This window comes from Falco peregrinus, chromosome 2 (assembly GCF_023634155.1).
Source record: "Falco peregrinus isolate bFalPer1 chromosome 2, bFalPer1.pri, whole genome shotgun sequence".
Taxonomy (NCBI): domain Eukaryota; kingdom Metazoa; phylum Chordata; class Aves; order Falconiformes; family Falconidae; genus Falco; species Falco peregrinus.
Genome location: NC_073722.1, coordinates 58,879,476 through 58,903,750, shown reverse-complemented (window position 1 = coordinate 58,903,750; position 24,275 = coordinate 58,879,476). Strand labels below are relative to the sequence as shown.

Genomic DNA, 24,275 nt, shown 5'->3' with positions numbered 1-24,275 from the left:
CATTCCCAGCTTCACAAGCAGGAAGTGTATGGGGTGCTTATGGCAACCCCATAAGCAGCTGAGCTCGTGGTAGCATCTTCAAGGTGATGTAAGGTGTCATTAAGCCACAGCCTATTGCAAAATGGTGGCCAACCTCACTTATTTTACTGCCAGGAACTTGTCCAAGTGAAGCTTGCACATTTTTCACACAATTAAGACAAAGAAATTAACAACATGTTGCACGAAGGCCACACATCTTCTCTGACACTTTGGTAATCACGCTCAGTTGCAGCGTCACTTGCTATCCTGAGGTGAAGGAGTCACTCGTGATGGAAGGCACAAACATCTCTATGATTGCAGCTCTCTAGGATAATTACCATTACCTTCAGTCTACCAGTCATGGTAGATAAAGTAAACAATGTTTGTCACATATAGGTAAAATACATGCCAGATTTCCTTTAGTCTCAGAGAAAAACAGGTCAAGAAAACTTATGCATGGTAGCTGCATGGCTCTTTGAACAATTCAGGAGCAGTTAAAGGAGCACTCTCTAAATTGCATGACCACTACATCAGGTATCTTCCTTTAGGAAAATACTCTTCACTGTGCTATGCTGCTGTCTCCCTGTCTTGCAGAACAACCTTGCAGTAATTGTCAAAGGATTGGTAGGATTCAGAGGAGGCTCTTTGAGACAACCCCTGCTGAACAACAAACGCTGTCTCTAAGAAAGCGGATGCTGTAGGACTTTTCTCCCTTGACAGGGAAGAAAGGCCACCAGAGCTATGTGAAGGAGAAGCAAAATGCTCTTTTCCATGGAAAGGAAAAGGGAATGCCAGGCATGGTAAACTGTCAGCTTGAGGGCAGCTGATGCAGCCACAGACCAGGAGCCAACAAATGAAGAGATCTGAAAACACTGCAGAAAGAACGGTAATAAAGGATTGTGAAAATGTGTCAGAGCAGAGGCATTTTTTTCCCCCATCTGAGACATTTCTGATCGGTCACAAGGTGGATCAGGAGCTGGAGGCAGAGGAATCACTGTTGCCTGCTGGTGAAGCCTGAGAGCACAGCCTCAAAAAGCCAAATCCTTTAGCTAACTGCCTCAATAAATCAAGAGCTTGGGGCCAAACTTACATGACTCTGTACTGATGGATGGTATGGAATTAAAAAGACATTTCTACATACTGCTTCCTTCCTTACAGTACAACTGACTCATAGAACTGATTCAGGTCACTTGGCTAGCTTCTAGGGAGCTCAGGTATATTTCACCACAAAACAACAGGGATGTAAAGAGAAACTCATCCAGAACTGTGCTGCAGTGACAAAGGCCATTGCAAACAAAGCTGGGAGCAAGTTTTCTTTCTACTGGACAAGGAAGAAGCTATCAGACTGTGTTCTTCCTCTGTACCTCACATTCATTCCCTCCTCCAGCATTTACTGTCCTATTATTTTGAAAAAAAAAAAAAAAAAAAGGGGGGGGGGGGGGAATAATGCCTTCATTGGTATTTACCTTTAACAAAAACGTAAAAAGATGAGACAATACTCCCTTTGCTTTTGCATATGTATCTGCCTATGTCTCTGACTGTTGCATTTTTGGTGTACCACTCTTTCTCATTGGAACTCCTTGCTTTTGCCGATGGGTCTGAGTTCTGGAAATTCCAAGTCACGGGTCCATCCTCATTGCATCTCAGCCTTAATTCCTCGCCTTTATTCACAACCAGTGAAGATTCTTCATGGGGCAGTAAACCACCTGGGGGAAAAAAAAAAGTCCAAAATACAATGTCTTTCAATACAACATCATATATTTATCTGCAGTAAAATCATTATTTATAGTTGTATATGTGCAGTTAATATTTCGGGAGTTATTTCTTAAAAATACTAAGCTGCAATGGCACCGTGAAATTCTACAGACACCTTTTGACTTGTAAGACCTTTGGCACACAGAGCAAGTAACAACCGCAGATAGAAACTGGCCTTTAAAAAAACATTTTAAACTAGTTTCACATGTACCAGTTTCTGCGATGGGCTGGCTTTTGAATGGGAACAGACCCAAGCTATTTAAAAATTAAATTCAAGAACATATGAGCCTGATTCTATATGGCAGCACTTTTAATCATTCTTTGTCATTTACTCAGTATGTTGCCAAGAACTAAAGTTTCCTTGCTCAACAGTCATCTTTTTTTAACTGCTCTCTCATGCATTCAAAAGCTAGACTCACACTCCTAGAAGCGTCCAGTTTAATGAAGGCATCAGTACACGCTTTCCATACTTATTTCTCTAGTTGAAGTGCTAATTCATCATTTCTTACCTCCAAAAAATTTTTAAATTTCATGCAAAATATTCTTCAAGCTTCCATCCCAATGCTAGTTACCAAATTAGTTTCACTGAGGCACTCATCTCCCAGTCACCAAAGCTGCTCTAAATGACCTCTTAGCTTCTTTTTCACTGAACATGCCATAATGCAACTTTTGAAAAGTTCTCAAAAAATAAAGCTGTGTAAAATTAGCAGCTTCAATTCACAATTCCCAACTACTTCCCAACTTAAACTGCATACTTGGCGAAAGAAGCACAAAGAGGCTTCTCTAGATCCACTGTTAAAATAACTCAAGCAGGGGACTGCTAAGTTAGCATATCCCTGATGTGAAAGTCTTAGTGAACCTACAAAACTGAGTTCATAGCCAAAAATGCAGATAAATTCTTACTACTACGGACCTACCTGAACATCAGAAGAATCAATATGCAAATATTGAGGTGGTCTTGCAGGAACAAACCCTTCCCCTTTAGTCCTGCAGGTAACCCTTGGCTTACAATAACTGTGCTGTTAGCTAATGTCCCTCTCGTGTGAAGCACAGTTGTAGAAGATTGTACATCATCCATCTATAGTAGCAGTCATACCACTGAAAATACTATTTGCATTCAAAAACACATTCTGCGGGGCTGGATTTCCCTACCCACACAGATAACAACAGACATCCAAGCAAAACAATCGGATAATTAGTTGGGATTAAGTTATATGCGCCAGACTTAATTCACTCATCTCGCAGCTTTAGTTCTTCTTAAGGTACATACTGGATTAAGACCAGGTCAAGTAACGGCTCCTCTTCCTGACAAATCCACCACAGAGCAGGAAGAAAGGATGGCCAGAACACCTGCAGAGCCTAATCACTTGATTTGTGCTCTGGGTTTTGAAGGGAGCCCTTGTTCTCTACCTATCGCCTTCAAATTAAAATGTATTTTTCAGTGCTAAATCCAACAGGCAGTCATTTTTCCAGTGCTACCAGACATTTTTGATGTGAGGCCCACTAACCCTGCGTACATGGTTCTGTGACTGAAGGCATAAACAACCATCCTAGAAATAGTAATTGCCAGAAAAAGGCAGAAAAAAACCCAGTTCTCATTTCAAATCTGCTACCTCAAAGTGCAGGTGTGAGCCTGAGCCGTGTTACAGCAGCTCAAACAAGAAGAGTGAAAGTCCAAGGTCTCAGGAGAGCAGCTCCCAGCCAACAGTGGCTCAGCAGGCAGGAGACCTGGAAAAACCCTTTGTCCTGGCCATAGAGGTGCCCGACAGCAGGGTACAGGCAAGGAGACCTCCAATTTGCAAACCCCTCAGACCAGAGCCAGCAACTTTTGGCACCTGAGAAGGCTGAGGGCAAAGACCCCTGAGAAGGTCTCATGAAAGACCATGCAGGTCCTTCACAGGGACATCTTTGGAAGACGTCTCTGTTGTTTCCCACAGACCATAGGACAATTCCAGTGACAAATGACATGAGCTGCATAAAATAGCAAAAGTGCAATGTGGTATACCCACTCTGGCACTAGGTCTTCAGACAAGTCAGGGAAGGTTGGGAAAGGAGAGGATCAGGACATCCTTCACTGGCATCAGTCCCTGCCTGCAACCAGCAAGGTCTCAGCTTGGGCCCTGCCAGGGGAGGTTTGTGTGTGGCTGGGCTGGGACGGTCCCCACTGCCCACCTGCGGCCTCATCACCAAGGAGAACAGCGCTGGGCAAGTCACACAGCCTCAGCCACAAAACAAACACCAACAGAATCACAGAATGGTCAGGGTTGGAAGGCACCTCTGGAGATCACCTAGTCCAACCCCCTACTAAAGCAGGTTCACCTACAGCAGGTTGGGCAGAATCCCATCCAGGCAGGTGTTGAACGTCTCCAGAGAAGGAGATTCCACACCCTCTCTGGGCAGCCTCTGCCAGTGCTCTGTAACCCCCAAGGTAAAGAAGTTCTTCCCCATATTCAGATGAAACTTCTTGTGTTGCAATTTGTGACCACTGCCCCTTGTCCTGTCACTGAAAAGAGCCTGGCCCCATCTTCTTGACACTTGCCCTCAAGATATTTGTAGACATTGGTAAGATCCCGTCAGTCTTCTCCAGGCTGAACAAGCCCAGCTCTCTCAGCCTTAAGGGATATCCTCCAGTCCCCTCATCACCTTTTTAGTCCCAGTTCCCTGTCTCTCTTGAGCTGGGAAGCCCAGAATTGGACACAGCACTCCATGTGCAGCCTCATCAGGGCAGAGCAGAGGGGCAGGATCACCTCCCCTGACCTGCTGGCCACACTCCCCATAACACACCCCAGGGTCCCATTGGCCTTCTTGGCCACTGCTGGCCCATGGGCAACCTGCTGCCCACCAGAACTCCCAGGTCCTTCTCCACAGAGCTGCCTTCCAGCAGGTCAGCCCCAGCCTGTCCTGGTGCATGGGGTTGTTCCTCCTCTGGTGCAGCCTCACACTTGCCTTTGCTGAACCTCATTGGGTTCCTCCCCACCCAGCTCTCCGGCCTGTCCAGGTCTCACTGAATGGCAGCGCAGCCTCCTGGGGTGTCAGCCACTCCTCCCAGTTTTATATCACCTGCAAACTCACTGAGGGTACACTCAGCCCCTTCATCCAGGTCATTAATAAGTGCTGACCCCTGTGGAGCACCGCCAGCTACAGGCCTCCAGCTGGACTCTTTGCCACTGATCACAGCCCTCTGGGCTCTGCCATTCAGCCCGTTCTCAATCCACCTCCCTGTCCGTTCATCTAACACACGCTTCCCGAGCTTACCTACGAGGATGTTATGGGAGACAGTGTCAAAAGCCTGGCTGAGGTCAAAGCAGACAACATCCACTGCCCTCCCCTCATCTACCCAGCCAGTCATTCCATCATAGAAGACTACCAGGTTGGTCAGGCATGACTTTCCCTTGGTGAATCCATAGTGACTATTCCTGATAACCTTCTTTTCCTCCACATGCTTAGAGATGACCTCCAAGATGAGCTGTTCCATCACCTTTCCAGGGATGGAGGTAAGGCTGACCAGCCTGTAGTTTACTAGGTCCTCACTCTTGCCCTTTTTGAAGACTGGAGCGACATTGGCTATCCTCCAGTCCTCAGGCACTTCTCCTGTTCTCCATGACCTTTCAGAGATGATGGGATAGCAGCTTAGTGATAACATCTGCCAGCTCCCTCAGCACTTGGGGGTGCATCAGGGCCCATGGATTTGTGGGTGTCAAGTTTTCTTAAGTGATGTCTGACATGATCCTCCTCAACCAAGGGAAAGTCCTCCTTTCTCCAGACTTCCTCACTTGCCTTCAGGGTCTAGGAACCTAATGGCTGGGCTTGGCAGTGAAGACTGAAGCAAAGGAGGCATTCAGTAACTCTGCCTTCTCTGTGTCCTTGATCACCAAGGCACCTAACTCACACAGCAACAGGCCCACATTTTCCTCAGTCATCCTTTTCCTACTGATGTACTTGAAGAAGCCCTTCTTGTTGTCCTTGACCTCCCCCATCAGTTTTAATTCCCAATGGACCTTAGCCTTCCTTATCACCTCCCTGCATGTTCTGACAGCATATCTATATTCCTCCCAAGTGGCTTGTCCCTTTTTCTACATCCCAAAACCTCTCTTCCCATAAACCTTCCCTCTGTTTGAGGTTTGCCAGAAGCTCCTTACTCATCCATACAGGTCTCCTGTTCCCTTGCTTAATTGCTTACTCATAGGGATGCACCTATCTTGAGCTTAGAAGAGTGATGCTTGAATAGCAGCCAGGTCTCTTGGACCCTCCTACCTTCTAGAGCCCTAACCCATGGGATTTCTTTAAGTAGGTCCTTGAAGACCCCAAAGTTAACTCTCCTGAAGTCCAGGGTTGCCATCCTACTTACTGCCCTGCTTCCTCCACACAGGATCCTGAACACCATCTCATGGTCACTGCAACCAAGACTGCCCGCAAACTTCACATCCCCAACCAGTCCTTCTTTGTTTGAGAGTACAAGGTCCAGGAGCACACCTCGCCTGGTTGGTTCCTCCACCACCTTTGTCAAAAAGTTATCATCAATGTTCTGCAAGAACTGCCTGGCCTGTGTGAGCAGAGCTGTGTTGTTTTACCTGCAGATATCAGGGTGGTTAAAGTCCCCCATGAGGACCAGGGTCTCTGATCATGAGGCTACCTCCAATTGTCCGTAAAAGGCCTCATCGACTTCCTCTTCCTGATCAGGTGGCCTGTAGCAAACACCTACAACAGTATCACCCATGCTGGTCTGTCCCTTAATCTTTACCTGTAAGCTCTCAACTTATTCTGCATCTGCCTCAAGGCAGAGCTCGATACATTCCAGTTGTTTCCTCACATAAAGAGCAAGTCCACCAACTCTCCTTGCTGGCCTGTCTTTCCTAAAAACTACATAGCCATACATGACAGCATTCTAGTCACACGAACTATTCTACCCTGTCTCTGTAACTGCAACGAGATCATGGCCCTGAGATCACACACAGAGCTCTAATTCTTCCTGTTTATTCCCCAGGCTGCATGTGTTGGTGTACAGGCATTTCAGAGAGGTAATCAAGCATTCAGGTTTCCCAGGAAGGGTGCAAGACGATCCACCATAGCCACCTGTGCCCTTGAGGTGGGCTGGCCTTCTGGTACTCACCTTGGGAGGCAGCTAAGGAACATACATCCCTACTCGGATTGACCTGGGCTTATTCCCAGTTGAATGCAATAGCATTGAGCATTGCCACTTTGGTCCCCTCTCACTGAGTCCATCCTCCCCCTCATCACGCCACGGGGTAGCCCTCCTTTACCAGCACTCAGGGAGATGCTGGTGGTGGCCTGGCCTCAGCTCCTGGTGCCTGGCACAATACGGGCAGCCAGGGGAAGCACAGCACCCCGACAGCCTGAGCCGTGCACCCCCTGCTCCAGCAGCAGCCTTGGCACCACCACTGCGACACCATCGCTGCCGGCTGGAGGCCTCGCAAAGCACAAAGCCAACCAAGGCAGCCCCTGCCCGCCGCTCTCCTTCCAACAACAGGAACCCAACGGGACACCTCGGCTGCGCGAACAGAAACGCACCTGCAGCCAACAGAGGCTCCCGCACCGTAACCCACACGTGTGCGCGGGCAGGGGGCTCCCCCCAGACCCTGCTGCAGCCCCTGCACCGCGTGCACGCCGCAGCGGAGGCGCCTCTCAGCTGCAGCGAGGGGTTGCTTCAAAGAGCCCCACAGCTACAGGCACAACAAACTCACTTACTTGCCCCTGAGGAAACACCCAGGCAGCCTGGCTTGTTCAGCTGCTCCCTCTGCTTCTCTCCTGGGATGCAGACAGCAGACTAACGACACGGGGGGTAACTGCAGGCTCCAAACTGCTCAGACAAAACCAGCCTGCAAAGCACTGCGCAGCCAGGCATCGCATTTCTCCTTCCTCCCAAAGCCACGTAACCACCCAACCGTAGGGCACAAGGGCACGTGAAGGTCAAATGCAAGACATTATCAACAGGTGTGCCGAGGAAAGGGACACACTGGAGGTAGCAGTGCATTGATTAATGTCATAACTGACCTTCTAAATGAGTGCGGATCTGTCAAACCATACACATCGCTGTGATGTATGCAAATGCTGACAGGTGCTGCAGCAACGTACCCTTCCCCTTCCAAAGGCCAACTCTTTAGTCCTGCAAACAATCATCACCCCATGCCCCCCTAATGCACAGCACAGTATGTCACAGTTGGGCTGGATATATAATAGCCAGGCCTGAGCTGAGAAGGAACACTTCTCAAAAACCAGCACCACTTGCATTCAAAAACACATTCTGCAGCTCCTCTCAAGGGCTGGATTTCCCTACCCACACAGATAACAGACATTCAAGCAAAACAATCGGATAATTAGTTGGGATGAAGTTATATGCTCCAGACTTAATTCACTCATCTCACAGCTTTAGTTCTTCTTAAGGTATATACTGGATTAAGACCAGGTCAGATAACTGCTCCTCTTCCTGACAAATCCACCACAGAGTAGGAAGTGAAGGACAGTCAGACCACCTGCAGAGCCTAATTATGGTTTGTGCTCTGGGTTTTCATGGGAGCCTTCTTTCTCTCCCCGTCTCCCTGGGATGAAGATTTATTTATCAGTACTAAACCCAACAGGCAGTCCACCAGCGCCTGTTTTTCCAGCGCCACCAGAAATTTTCTACGTGAGGTCAACTAATCCCCTACACAAACTCACATGACTGAACAAATAAACAAGCATCCCACAAATAATAATTGTCAGAAAGATTAAGAAAAGCATAATTCCATATTTTTATGCAACATTTATGACTTTTACCTGCTCTCTCTCCTAGCGCTCATCCTACTTATTCAGGTTAGGTTCAAAATTTTGCAACACTTATTATCAGGACTATCTAGCAAGTTGTTAGAGAGTTTTTAAAGGTGGTAAACAACACAGCAAAGCATGACTGTCCAGAGACACAAATACTTCATATACTAGAGCTGGGGAAAGAAAAACAAAGAGGGAACAAGCATACTGTGGCACTCCACAACAAAAGCCATGATATTCCAGTTGATACCATCACTTGTATTTTGAGATAATCTTGCTATGGTTCCTTCTATGTAGCCTACAAATTCTCAGCAAAACAATTTAAGAACTGAATTATGCCTCATGCAAAGGATTCCCACAATGTAAAGGGTTTCTTTGTTGCCTTCCGAAAGTAATGTATCTCCAAGAAAAGTAGAGCAGTCGAAGGACAACAGGTTGTAAATGCAAGGACTATCAGATCTGCTCAGTATTACGCACCTAAACAATGCCTGTCTTTAAAAAAGAATAATTAAAACAGTGCTTAGAAAGATGGGAAGACTTTATATCTTCTTTTTGGAGGAATAATTAAGTAACAGAAATCTGAGAGTTTAACCAACAATTTGTAATCCAGTGTACTAATCCCCACAGCGTGTGTCCATCTGCCATCTCTTGATCTTTCCTCAGACTGCTAATGCCTCACATCTTGAGACTGCTCCATTTGTACCACACCTGACACGTGACAGGGCTCTTCCAGGCCCACTGTTGTTCCTGTGCACTCCAGTAACACCAATCATACAGGTAACTACAGCCATGACACCAGTAATTTGGGAATTGCTTGTGTTGGCAGGATATAAATCAGGGATGGTAAGAGATCTCCAAGTGCCAAACCTGAAGGGATACAGCATCCCCTCCCAGGGCTCCATGTTCACCCCAGGCACAACCATGACTTTACAGGATGGAGGAACCCATTGTTACATCTCCAATGAAGGTTTCCAGGTGTAGGTGTGCATCCTTACTCTGTTATCTGACCCAGATGTGGGCATGTCCCCACCCTCTCTCTACCTCCTTATACCTTGGAAAAGGACACGGACTGCTACTTCAATATTCAGCTGAGTGTCCCCACCTCAGTGAAGCCCACCTGACCACAGGGACCCCACAGGACAAGGGGAAGAGAGGAAACCCATCCTCTGCCCCCATGGCTCCTGCAGGGTAGTGGGGGCAGATCATCCCACTCACTGACTGTGGGTCCCACTGCAAACATCAAACACTCCCCATACACTGCACAGCCAGAGTACCACACTGGGGTTCTGGATGACCCTCTAGAGTTGTCCTCAAGGGAAACTAGCAGGTAGTTATTATATGCTAACAAATACGTTGATAATGGCATATAATTAATAATCAACAATGCAAAAAAAAAAAATTGCAAAGTTCAGAGATGGAAAACCCAAGATCCATTTTGGATGTTCTAAATTTGTTTCCCACAGCTGAAAAGAGTCACTTCCACTACCCTAGCTTCTTCTTGTAACATAACAATGTTTAAAACTACAGTGCTAGGATCCCTTGTGAACAGGGCTGTGTACCCGAAAAAAGAAGCAGAATATATTACAAGCAGCTTCCTAAACCCTAAAAATGAACGGAGAGGGAGGAAAGAGGGGGAGTGCAGCAGTTGTGACTTCTGCATGCAGAAGGAACATCTGGAAAACAGGGCTGGAGGAGTTAGAAAAAGAAACAGTTCAGATAATACTGATAGGAAATGCAGGTCAAATTGCAGGGATATGATTAAGGACAGCAGAATGTTCCTGTAACAATTAAGGGATGTGCAAACAAAAAAAAAAGCTTTGGCTAAGGAGCACACCATCCTGGGGAAAAAAATATGGTTTATGCTGGAGCTTTTCAGACTCAGCCACAACACTTCTGTAGGACGGAAAATCACATCAGGTGCAAGTCCACATCACACTCACAAGCAACTGGAAACCATCTCCAGCTGCCAAGCAAACAAAGGATGTGGGAGTGCGATGGAATAAGATGAAGAGTCAAGTGCTGTGGATTTTATTCCCAGCTCTGCCACAGATTTCCTGCACAACCAACCTTAGGCCAACAGGTTAGTCCCTCTGTGGCCGTTTCCTCTTTCAACTCTTATCTAAACATTTAAAAGAACAAGAAGTTTGTGGCAGCTCTATAACACAACAGACTGCTTTCAGAGAAACCAAACAAAAAAATCCCACCCCCTTCCACATTAAATTTATCTCAAACGTCTCCCACGACAGGGTCGCGGCACAGCTTCACAGTGCAGCCACAACCTGCTCACATCTAGTACCAGCCCTTCTGCAGAGCCCAGGGGACTCTGGCAGCAAACTGGGTTCATTGCTACCCAGTAAGAGCAATTCCATCTCCTTGCCTCTCCCAGGGCTGGGACGCACTGTAAGGGCATGGCAGGCTCCTCGGAGCTTCTGCCTCTTCCCCTTGTAGCTGTCCATAACCTTCATAGCCATCAGCAGTCCTCATGTAAACTGTACAAATGCTGCACAATGAAAACAATGACCTGACCATGACCTGATCCCGACCACGATTTCTAAACCAGTTAACATTTTTTGATGACAAATGCACTGAAAAGCTAAACTTCAAGGGACAAAACGTCCGTGACTTTCATGTAAGATTGTGGTGATTGGATACAATTAGAGAGACTGCTCTCTTTACAGTGTCCCTTCATTCTGGGCACTGGGTTCATTTCAAGGGCTGTCACACAGACCTCACTCACCGCATTTTTCAGTTTCTCATCTACAACAACATAAGAGAGCAGAAACAAGAGATATGTTTTATCAGTTAAAAGTAGTGGCACTGTTGTAGATGCAATGGTCCGAGGATATCAGCAAGACATGGCTTGCAGGGAGGTAATATCCTCCTGCAGCATACCCAGCAAAGCTGGAAAAATGAACATGTTTTCAGATACACAAGTCTCCTGCAGGTCTCAAAGAAAGAGAGAAGCAAAACTGCCTCTTTTACACAAGCGTAGAAGTCCTAGCCAAAAGCCTGCCTGGTCTTCTTTACAGTATTAGTTGGTCTTACTGAAGAGTATCACCTCTCCAACTCCGTCTCTTATTTGTTAAAGCCACTATGAAACCCGACATATGCTATGATGGAGACGAATTTAAGACCTTTCAATTTTATTTTCTTTGTCCTGCCATTTTGTGCCCCAAGGAAACAAATAAAGTGTCAAACTTGCATGTTAATCACACTGAAACAACTTTAATTTACTCCGATATATAAAATCTCCCAGATTTTTCAAAGGAGACATGCTATCATATGCTTACTTGTTTTGTTCTACTTCACTAAACAGACACTCTCCCTTATGCTAGATGAAAAGTTTAGCAATGGCAAATGTCAATTTTAAATGATTTCATCTGAAAGCTACATCAGATTGCATTTCAGCTTGGCTGTGGGGGAAAAGAAGGCTAGCAGTACGGGCTCTTACTTTGCAAAAGAAACCATCCATGACAACACCCAGGCTAGCGTCTTCCTCAAAGATACAGACCAAAAAAAGACCAAAGATGTGATTGTCCCCTGCAAGTGTCATGGGCTCTTGGCATATATGAATGCCACAAATCCTTACTGATAGAAATGCTGACCAGCTTCTCTGCCCCAGCTTCATCTTGGAGACTGAAAAATAAGTTAACTGCCACCGGGCATGTATTACAGGGTCTAGACTGATTAGGCTTCCCTGCAGAAATAAGTGGTTTGCTTCTAACCCATCTAACAGAGTCAGTGCTATCTGCTGACCAACAGACTCTTCCACACTGTGTGTTTCCCAAGCAGCAATGCAGAGCTCCCGTGCTTGCGCTTGCTCTGAAGTTTTGGATCCTCAGAGCTTGTATGTTACTAAGCAGAAAACCACAGGAGAGGATTAGCAGGGGCTTTGATGTTTACCCAGCTGCATGAGGGCAATCAGCGTCCTCACCCAGCCTTCCCCTCCCCATAGACCCTTCACCCTGAATGGGAAGGGGGCAGAGGAAGGGCACTGCGAAGGGCAGAAGGCAGAGGCTCACCAGCCCAGCCCTCAAAGGCACAGCCAAACCCACACCATCTGCAAGCAAAATAAAGGAGAAATGGGCATCCCCCAACACAAAGAGCAAGTGTGGAGCCAGCCAGCCAATTCTCACCCGTGGCAAACCCAAGAGAGGAAGTGGAAGGAGGCTGGAACAAAGCTTTTCTTTATCATCTGTGAAGGCATGAGTGTGGGGAACCACAGAGGCAGCTGAACCTTGGCTGTGGCTGCGAGACACCCCCCTTTGCAGTGATGCCCCACAGGAAGCTTTCAGCTCCATGGTTTGGGATCAACCCTACACAGACCTGCTTCCCTAAACACCTTATGCCCCGGGAGGGCACTCCACAGGTCAAGTAAAAGCCACTTGGTGCTTACCCCTTGCAGGGAAAACCGCTCAGGTGACTGAAGAGACAGCCAGCTACACCTGAAGAGAGGTTATGCACCCCTCCAAATGAGATGCAGTTAATCAGAAACAGCCAGCATGAGAGGCAGGTGGCAAGATGACAAACCCAGCCAGCTCTCTAGCCCCCGCACATCCCACTCGCTAAGAGAGACACTCACAGGATCTTCAGGCAGGACAGTGTGAGCACTGGGCTGATCCCCTGCTTGCAGGTGGAAGATCGCCGATCCTCCTGCAGAAGGTCTTGTCGCAGCAATCTGCAATGTAGCTAGCCATGCTTGGCTTCCTTATTGGAAGCAGGCTTAGCAGGGCAGATTCTCTGCACATGTCCTCCAAAACAAACGGGTGAGAGCTGCCCTATACACGCAAGTGCAACACTCCCTCAAGGCAGGGGCTGTGGCAAGTACCTGCACCTTCCAGAGACAGGGAAGCACCTTCCTCCTCCCCCAGCCGCTTTGCTTACACTTGCTGGGGCGAGGAAACTCCAGCCATGCAAACAGGCTGCTTTTCCTGCCTACCAGGCAGCTTCCCCCTCGGATTGCCATGCCTCACCCTGCTAATAAAGCTAATAGAGGCATTTGTCTTTGTCACCGGCAGGCAGGTAGCTGAATGTAACTAGTTTAGCACACAAACTAGATGGCCACAGCAGGATCAAACGCCATGTGTCTTTCCATGGCTGGGTATGGCAACTTTCTGAATTCTCTTCTTCTGGGAAGTCATGGCTTTGGGGCTCTTTCTGTTGTTTTGAGGTTTGTTTTTTGAAGGAGCACCATATGCACTACAGCAGCCCCGTCACCCATCTTGAAGCACTAGGAGCAACAACCTGTTCTAGGGGATTGATTCATTTTATTACAGCACATTGACGCGCTATGGTCTCATACCTCAACTTCCCATCACAGAAGGAATCCACAGGCAATGTACTAATGAACAAAACCAAACGCAAAGCATGACCGACCTACCAGGTTTTTTTAAACTAGAACAGTCTAAGCTTAAAACAATTACCTGCTAATTCTCATTCAAAGAAAAAATACAGAGGACAGATAAATATGTAAATATGTACACACGGAAGTAGGATTTGCATAAAAAGAACAACTGTTTGCTACAAGACTTGTCAGCATTGAGATTTATATACTTAGACTGATCCTTACTCCTACTGAATTATTGCTGCCTTCTCTCTAATTTCCAAAATTACTTATTAACCAGCTGTTCCCACAGTTAAGTTTTACCAACTGTTAGACACATATATAAACAGATTATATATAAAGTATGGAGAATGAGTAGAAGGAATGAAAAAGCACACTAATGCATAGTGTATTCAAATTCAGCCGTTATGCATCCAGCCTATTCCTTTAATGGCTTTTTCTCCTCACTTCTCTTTGCTGACATTTACATTAAAAGGTGCTGTATCTTTCAACTTCCATTTTGAACACATGTTCCTTGTAAGGAGCAACATGGGCTTGAAAAGGTATTTGCTGAAATGCAGTGAAAAGGTAGTTTTAATGAAGAGAAATGAGAAAACTGGAGAACGGCAAATCATTTTGCAATCTGAATTAATGCCTGTTTGGAAAAGGCTCAACTGAGGAAGGAGATGCTTTTGGCAGTGAGAATTCTAATTATTTCGAGTCTTGGCAGTAATTTCATCAAATAGTAGCAATTTCATTAAAAGGTGCACTGGTAATAATCTACATAAGGCCTCCAGAGGGGAAAATATACCAATAATTGCATAATTATGTTATCATTGCTCTTATGATGGACCACATTAAATACCACAAGAGGAGCACTGCTTTTTACTTTCTCTAGATATTTACTTCAGTACTTTTTCCTAGAAGATTACAGCAATAAGCAAGACTTTCAGATTAATAAACATGTTCACCAAATTTCGCAGAAAAGACACAGCTATCTTTTATGTATATATTACTTTGTATTCTCTTCTCTTTCACTGAAAGAACTGACAGATTCATGAGAAAAATGCTGGGTTTAGTAAGAAGATAGCTAAAGTATTTATATAGCTTTGTTACTGAAATGCAAGTAATAGCATCACATGTCATGTATCCACATGGCATGCAAATCCATTTAAGGAGCAGGTTTTAGAGTATTTCTGTATTTGTCCATATAAATTAACTTCATCTATTCAGTGATTTTCAATAAGCCTGCAATAAGTTAACTTCCCTTGTCTAACTAGCACACAAGCTTTGCTACTAACTAACATGTTGGTAAAAAATTCTTGCAAAAGCATTGTTTTACAGACAATACCAAATTGAATAAACTTATCTTTAATGGGGGGCCCAGTATTAGAGAAGTTATCTTTGCACTTCTGAAACTGTGACTAGGACAACTTCTAGAGGATTCATCAGCATGTTCTTCAGAACCTCCTAGGGTGAACAAATCTCACCTCAGGTAATACCCAGCAAGATCTGTCACTGATGTTGTCCTGGAAGGGCCCTGAATGCTTAGACTTTGATATATTTCCGACAATCCAGCTTCACTTCCCCAGTCTTCTGGCAAGGAAATATGTAACTCCACTGTTGAACTTAATCTCCGATGTCAGTAGAAGTCCCACTTGTATTTTCTGCTTGCAAATTGTACATGATTTCCTAGTTTAGTAATAAGCCCTATCACAAATTGCATATATATATATGGCTAGGTAGTTGCTTAATGAAAAAGTGGTCCTCCTTCCCACCCCAGGAGAGATACACAAGAGAGCATCACACCGTGAGCACAGCCCAAGTACCTGCCTAAGCAGGGAATCCCACTTCAGCATCGCTTCTAATGATATCCAGTTTATGGGACAAGACCAGAAATACAGGGTTTACTTCTGCTCCTTCCATTTGACCTCTTTTATTGTGCTGTGTACCTCAAATCCTAGGTATGATAATATTAGCATTACTGCAAAGTCAGCAATTTTATATATAATACCTGGAAGTCAGACGTGCTATGGAATAGGAAACTTCAACAGCTTGTGTTACAATGAACACTACTGGGAGGAAGCTTTTATTTTGTTGAAGATAACATAATTTCTTTTCAAAGTTAACAAGTTATGCTCATCCAGGCATAGAAAGCACTTCCATGCCATATAAAATAGCAAACAAAGAGGCTGCAAAAGTAAAGAATTGGGTGGCCATGGAGCAGCAGAAAATGCATGCCTCAGAACCAGGTGTTAGTGCAGAAGAGCATCTCAGGCATACAAACAGAACCACTTCAGGTAAAAATACCCTATTAAAATGCTTATTTAATTTAATATTACACAAAGTAAAAATGTAGCGTTTTTATAATGAACATTTTCCTTTTAGTAAGTAAAAATATTCAACAGTTATGTTGAAAATACAACAACATACATTTAAACTTACAACTCCTCTAATCATTAGAAACAATTAAAGGCAAAAAAAATTATTCAGGCTGTACATTTGCTGCCAACATTTAAAAGATAATCTAGATACTGAATGCATAGAAGTCAGTCACTGAGCAACTCTAGGCAGGTTGTGCCACAGCAATAAACGAGCCTTTGGCATCTGGTAGTTTCCTACTAGGTACAGAGAAAATATTTTCTTTATTTCAGTTCATTCACTACAACTCAATTAAACAACTTGCCCATTCAAAGAGATGCTACTGATCAAGAGTTGAAAAAAACCAAACATGAATGTTTCTTTCCATTGCCATTCTAAGAATAAAAAGAGGATGAGATGGAAGAGTTTAAATTTTTACAGCATAGTGATTAGAAACCACCAGTTTTGACTACAGATACGTCTTTCAGACATTAATTCTTTATTTCAAAACATTTCTCAATGAGTTTTTTCTTCCGAATTGGCTGGCTTCTATGTAGTGCTATTTATCTAACGGAAGAGCATTTCAGAGTTCTCATTTCCTTCATTGTGATCAATGCAAATCATCAGTAAAAAATCAATTATCTAATACAAGAAATGTCAACACTGTCTATTTTCATACTAAAACATACACATGAAGAATCAGAATAAGTGTATATATAACAAGCTACATAATTGCTTAAATACAGGCACAGTGATTAATCAAAGTAAGTATAACGTTAAGTGCAAAGGCTATATTTAATTAAAATTCTATCTCAATTGTAATAAAGGAGGTTAAACCTTTCTTTACAAAATGATTAAGTACAAATGCAAAACAGTTAAAATGAGGCTTACTGTTGGCTGATTTAAATCATGATTAAAATCAGATTTACAATGCTTTGAATCAAAATTAAACACATAGTACACAGGGAAACCTGGGAGAGCACTACATTTCTTATCTGAAGTCAAATGGCAATTTTACACATCATATCCGGAGAAAATGCAAAGAAGTTGGAGAGGGCCAAGAAGAACAAGAGGAGGAGGAGTTACAAACGATGAGCCAAAAGAAAAGGCTGAAAAAGGTTTATCATAGAAAAAATAAGTCAAAGATGTCATGTTAATTTTCAATGTGGAAAATGTTACTATAAAAAGGATGGTGACCAGCACTTCACTATACCACCAGAGCAGGGAAAAAAGAAAGGATGAAATTAAGCAACCGGCAAGGGAGATTAGGTTAAGTATCAGGAGAAGCTTTTGATGTTTAAGAACTAGTTATGTACTAGAAAAAATGGGTGGTAGACTCTCAGTCTGCCTTACAGCGGGTTACTCAAAAGTCTGCTTGGGAAGATCTGCTCTGTCTGACCCTGGGGGAGAGCAGAAGACAGTCCAGATGACCTCTGCAGGTCTCCTCCAGCCTTACTCTTACAGTTCTATGAGAGCTTCTCAAGGCTTGCTGTGTCTCTTAGAAACCCAGCTGCAGGAGGCAGGTGAATGGGCAAGAAAGTCAGATTTCACTCAGCAAAGAATGAAGTTTCCAGTCCTGAGGGCTGCAGACAAAACTTTCAATACATGACATCAGCGCAGCCATTAATTCCCAAACAAAAAACAGACTAAGAAAGCCAAGTGCAAGTTTTAAACCTCATGATACCCTTCAGCAGGAACTCAGGTAGTTCTAAACAGCCTAGGTACGTGAATACCCAAACCGCCTCTATTACACAGCTCATTGGGTCCTTTTCTCCCCTCCTGAAACATACAGGCTCTGAACGTCAGGTTATAACCAACAAGTTTGATTTCTTTTTCTTGTGCAGCTTTTGCACAAAGCCTTTCCTTAAAAGAAGTCCACTCCCACGTCACGAGGAACATGTATACCCAGCATAAGCAGAAGAGCACTACTTGGCTTAAGACAATCACTGATGGGAAAAGAAAGGAGATATAGGACTAACATGGCATTTGCCAGGCTTCCAAAGAACCTGTAAGATATATATCTCCCTGACTTTCAAATTTCCCTGCCACGGTTTCCATCTCTTCTTAACTTAAATCAGCCCATGCGTCCGCTTTATCACTTAGATTTACAACTGCCAGTGCCTAGTTGACCAGCGACCTCTTCTCTGTATCAGGTACTTAATGATTATGTTACATGATTACGGACTCAGCTGCCAAGATGACATTTAAAATCATAGACATTTAATGCTGTCAGCTCCCCAGTGACAAAACCCCTGTAGCTGATAATGTTACTAAATGACGCTTCATTTTAGTTACAATTTCCAGGAATGATCCCTGTGGAGCAGCCCAGGAGCTGCATAGCATGGTAGCAACGTTAGAAACTTTTCTGTTATTTACATGTCTCTTTGCTATCAAAGATAATATAACCAAGAGCCTTACGTGCTGTACAAAAAAAAAAAATAATCTGTTGCAACAAGGAAAAGATCATTAAAAATCCATTTAAAGGTATATCTGAAAACTTATGTTTTCAGAATAAATCAATTTAATCCCCAAGAGTAAATCCACTGGCAGATTAACATTTACTGTGCTTACTAATTGGTATACACTAGAAAATAAGAGTCGCGTTCTCCCTTCAAACACAGATGTTTACACTCCCCCTTATGCTTTTATCACTAACGGCAGCAATCTTGGCCAGTGGACAAACAATACACTTCAGTTGTGATTAGGTTTGGCAACCAGCCAACGAGACCGCTCACACGTGTAAAATTACATCCATTTATGACTGTTTGCAGGACTCATTGTCAAAGAGAGTCCTTTCGGAAAAAAGCCCTTCTAGTTTCCTAAAAGTCACCGAAAAAGCCAAGCACAATACTTCTGCAGTAAAATAATATGGAAGAGTAATAATAATTTTAAATTCCTTTTATGCCAAATCCTAGTAATTTTTATGTGCATTCTCTTCAGATTTTTTTTTTTAAATAAATGTCCGAAAGATGTAACACACTGAAATCCAGATCACCACTTTTAGTAGATGCCTTTAGCATCAGCGCTCTCCTTTCGCCTAAGGTTACAATGAACACCTTAAGCTCTATTAAGACTGAAGAACCTCAACCAAGGGAGCTGAGTTTCTGAAGGACAGAAAAAACTGCATGTTGTTTCTTGTGCAGGGGAATATTCAGAAGGACATTCAGAAATTAAAAAAAAGGCAAAGTTTTATACTTAAAATGAGAGGGTACTTACAGTAAATGCAATGCATTAGGATATTAGACCTCATTTCCTCTAGCCATTCTCTGAACAGCTGAAAGAGACTTAAGGAAATGAGTCAAAATCCTGGAAGATGTTTGTACTAGATGAAAAAGAAAACAACATCTGTAAAATCATGTGTCACATACATAGAGCAAGACAATGTGCAGCGCTTGCTCTCTGCAACGGCATTCATCTTCAGGGACAGAGAGAAAAAGCTGAAAAGTGGCTTAACCTTGAGCAATTGCTGTCTCTCTTCTGCAAGATTGATATGAGATTAGATCGGTTGTCATGTATTGTAGATAAACATATATGTTGTTAAAACCCTTTGATGTTGCGTGGTTCGTGTTTCATCCAGAATTTGTTATTCCTTACCTTCAGATTACATCAGAGTGTTTACTGAAAGTTCAGGCTAGAAAGCAGCTTTCCTTCAAACTACTAATGCGTAGTATTTGGTATTTAGTTTGACAGCTCCAGATAGGCCTTAAAAATCTTTTGAATAGCTTACACTAACAATGCATTATAGTTCAGACAGAAATACAAAGAATATCATTAGAGTCTCTCACAACAGACCACAGAGAGAGAAAAGGACAAGTTTCACTACAAGAAACTCCTACTGACCGGGAGCATGACTCAGATGTTCCTCCTAAGACCTGTCCTGGCTTGTGTTTACAAGTGCTAACGACATATCCTTCCCAATTCCACCTGTGTCCTGGTGCAACATGTCCCTTCTGGAGGTGACTCAGGATCAAGCCAGGCACCTGCAAAGAAGCGTTACTGTTTGGACAACCGACGATAGGTTTCCGAGAGGGCTGAAGCAAGGTGGGAAGCCCACGGAGAGCCAGCATAGCCCAACAGTACTACAGCTACAGTCATCTGTCGACGAGAGGCTTTCTTGCAAAATGAGCACATGGAAATGCCTCCAGTCTCTATGAATGGTACTTAAAACAGGATGCAAATGGGAGTCTCACTTCTTGCCAAATTTATCACATTCTTTTATAATAAAGCCTGAAGAAAAATCACTTGTGCTTTTGCTGGGAAAGGCTTCCCAGTTGTAATGGAAGGAAAAAGGGTTGAGCATTGAGCAATCTCTGACATTTCCATTCTGCTCCTGGCAGTGGCCTTGGGCCGTGTTTCTGTGCAGCAGTGTGCAGCAGAATCTATACTGCCGCAGGGGAGGGAGGAAAAGGGGAGAGAGCAGAGATGGAAAACGGGAGTAAGGAGGGCACGATACTCAGATGGTTTGAGGGGGTCAAGACAGTGACTGAGTGACAGCAATCAAAACCCTCATCAAGTTCAATCTTCCTCTTTCCAAGCCTCCTCCCTCATGGCTGACAGGTAGCAGGAAAGCATCATGAAAACAGACACTCTTCCCTCTGGGCACAGGGAGAGCCTCCTATTAACTCTGCAGCCTACTGAAAGAAAAAAAAAAAAAAGGCTGTATTGATGGATGCTGAAAGGAACCATGTCCAGTCTTCCATGACCACAGGATGGAAATGCCACAGAGACTCTGGCAAGAGTACTGGGGAGTGAGGGACAGGGTGAGCCTTGGGGGAGGACAGGAGAGGCACAGATTAAAAATTGTCCCAGACTATTGCATAAAATGGGGACTAGGCAATCCCCAAGTGGAACGAAAAGTAGAAGCATGTTAGGGTGCAAAAAAAAAGTAAGAAGGAGCTGTGGACTGAAGAGATGAATGGTTTGCCCTCTGAGAAGCTACATTAAGCTCTGTTTTCTATATCCTCCTTCCCTATTTGCAACCAAAGGAAGAAGCTGTCGACTAAAGGCCAGAGAAAGATACTTCTTATAAATCTGTACACCAATAAACAACAGGATAGGTCTCAATAGGGACAGTGGGAGATCATCCAGTCCAGGCATCTGCACCGAGGCAAACCCAAAAGTAACTCACAGGGTCACGCTACCTCCAGAAAAAACTACCACTGCAAATCAGCTCTGCCCCATCTGTCACTCCTGATGTCCCCTGTGCTCTTGCCAGGACACGAGCCATCACCCTGACACCTTCTCCAGCACAAAACTAGCCCTGAACACTATACCTGTGTGATACACAGATGATGTGCATACATACCCAAAGACAGTTGTCCTTTGCAACAGCAAGTCGTTTACACCTACTAAATAGTGTGGTTTTGTCAATACAAGCTTGCCCAATGTGCCCCCGAGATGAAGACTCCCACAAGTAACTGTCTGAACCCATAAACAGAGGAAGAATCACAAGAAAGGGTCCTTCCTTGTCTCTCTAGTACTCTGGCATCTACATCTCATGTCTTCCAGGAGACGCTGCCAGTCTGACCAGTTTCTCAAGGTTTCCTTAAGGACAGTCTAACCATACGACAAAGGATAACCTTTCAAGTGCAAGCAAGAAATACGTTAAGTAAAGAAAGTTGGTGGGTATTCATAATTTCAACTGTGGGGTTTTTTTAATATATTTCAAGGAATAACCCATTGGTAGGAGACTTTCCCACCCCTGTGGCCACAGCACTAGCATTTTGCAACATACGTGCGTATTTCTAAATAGGAAAGGCCAAATTGCCAGGTATCACACTCCATTTAGTTCAGATTACCAATAAACAAAAGGGAGCAAAGTCAAAAAGTTACTCCAAACTATGAACAAAAACGTTCATAAATCAACTAACGCCCACTCACATAAAGTAAAGTGCTTACAATGAAAAACTGTAAATCGTTACTTCTGTTAGTTGCTGGTGTTGGGCTTTGCTCGCTCCCAGCTGCGCGGGCAGGGACTGGCAGAGCCCAGCCCGGCCGCCCCCCCGGGCTGCTCCGCGGGGCTGCGCGCTGCTGGGGGCAGCACACGCTGCACACCTAGCGCCGTGCATCGCCTGCTCCATCCATCCCCGGCTCGCTCTTAGGCAAGCGGCAAAATAACCTTTCACGTTATCCGCTTGCAGACTTCGGTGCAGAGGGCCAAATTCCTCCCCGGGTGCAACTCCTCCAACACTAGCAGCTACCTCCTTACAGCACCTTCCTCTGTCGACCTCCAAATGCCCCTCAAGCCTGCAACACGGCGACTCCGAAAGCCATGTGCAAAGTTGGCCAGCGCTACAGCCTGATGCTGTATTCAAAATTACGAGCTCTCCGCGCTAGGACCGTGAGGTTAGGCAAGGAAGTCCCCTGTGATGGAGGGAGTGGAAGGGAACCTTGCAATTTATACCCGACACCCCAAAGGTTAGCACCGACCGACCTCCCAAAGGCCCGAGCGGCAACGCTCGCCCTCCGCTCCAACGCGGAGCACCGGCAGTGCCCGAGCAGCCCGGGCGATGCCTCGTCCCGCCGGGAGCCGCCTGCGCCGACCCTCCGGGCTGCGGGCACCGACCGCCGGGGCGCGCTGGGGCACCGGGTCGATCGCCCCCCGCCCCGGGAGGCTTCACCTCTGCTGGGGAGCGCTGGACACCTGACGGCAGCGGCTCGCTCCCTGCCTATTGTTCACCCAGCACTGAACCGCGGGGACATTTTGTACTGATTACCGGAGAGTTTATTGCCAAAACACAGCCCGGCCCGCGGTGGTAGGGGTGGTGGTGGGGGGTGGGGGTGCTCCCCGCCGGCCCCGGATAACCGCGCACTGCAAACAAAGGACCTTCCCCCCACGCACCCCCACGGTGGGGCGTCCCGCAGAGGCAGCGCGGGGCGATACCAGGGCAAAGCGCGGGCTGCCGCCGCGACCCCCGGCAGGGCGCTGCCCCCGCGGAAGGGGCCGCCGGCGCCGAAGTTTTTCCCGCAGCCGCCCGCGCCTGCCCCGGCCCCGCCGACCCGCCGGGCTCCGCGCCCGCCCGCGGCTCCCACCTGCGGGGACGACGCTCAGCAGCAGCAGCACGGCGTGCGCCAGCTCCCAGGCGAGGTACGCGCCCTCCATGCCGCCGCCACCCCGAGCCCGGCGCGGCTGCCGCTCGCACCGCCCGGCGCGCGGAGATGCCCGAGCCCCGCGGGCGGGCTGCGGAGTACAGCCGGCCCCGCCCCCGCCGCCCGCCCCGCGGCGCCCCCCGCGCCCCCGCCCCGCCCCGCCCCGCCGGCGCGGGCGCGGGCGCAGGTGAGAATCTCCCCCTCCCCCCCACCGGGGAAGGAGGGCGTCCTGATGTGCGCGGCGGGGTCACCACGAAGACCCAGACCCACCCCCAGCCCCCAAACGCGACGACTGGAACAAGGAACAGCGCGCTGCCGGCCCGGCCCGGCTGGCACCGGCCCGCGCTGCGGGGCCGCGTGGGGCCGGGGGGGGAGCGGCCAGGCTGCGCCCGGGGCCCCGACCCAGAGGGAGCATCCAGCATCCCTCCATGGGCAGGTTCCCAGCCCTTCGCCTCGCTCTAAAATCCTCCCGGCTGGCTCCGGGGGGTGGCACAGCGGGTTCTACGTGCACCAAAGGTAACGCTGCTGCTCTCGCACCGCCGAGGTCTCAGACTGTGCCCACGCTGGGCTCTCGCCTAGGGAGGGTCACTCGGAGCACCAGAAGTGAGACTTAAAAAGAGTCTGCTGTGACACAAAAGGAAGAATTGGCTGGTTTGGTATGGGGAAGAGAAAGCTGACAGGGAGCTTAAACATGGAAAAGGTTCTTACAAAGAGGATTGTGAGCAATTGTTTTTCATGTCCCTCAAGGGCAAGATAAAAAGTAATCCATTTGGTTCACGGGAAAAAAAAAATATAGCTTAAATGTTAGGAAAGAACTTGCAAAGAGTAAGGAGAATTTAGTCTACAAATGCATTGCGGAGGAGAGGTTGTGGAATCCCGCAGAGGGAGTTTTTTAAGCACCGATGAGACAATTGATGAGGAGGATCTGGAAGCACTTGCTTCTGTAGCTGCAGAGCTGGAGTGG

At 46.1% G+C, this 24,275-nt stretch overlaps 1 protein-coding gene across 1 annotated transcript in view; it reads right to left on the bottom strand.

Moving 5' to 3' along the window:
- The window catches only part of KIT (KIT proto-oncogene, receptor tyrosine kinase), a 60,525-nt gene extending 37,135 nt beyond the window's left edge, over window positions 1-23,390 (bottom strand). Inside the window, exons 1-2 of the mRNA XM_055796719.1 lie at window positions 23,255-23,390; window positions 1,485-1,724 (exon numbers count right to left, since the gene is read on the bottom strand). Of these exons, the coding sequence (XP_055652694.1) occupies window positions 1,485-1,724; window positions 23,255-23,324 (310 nt within the window). The 5' untranslated portion in view covers window positions 23,325-23,390. The remainder of the gene's footprint in view (window positions 1-1,484; window positions 1,725-23,254) is intronic.
- Between the last annotated feature and the right edge of the window lie 885 nt (window positions 23,391-24,275).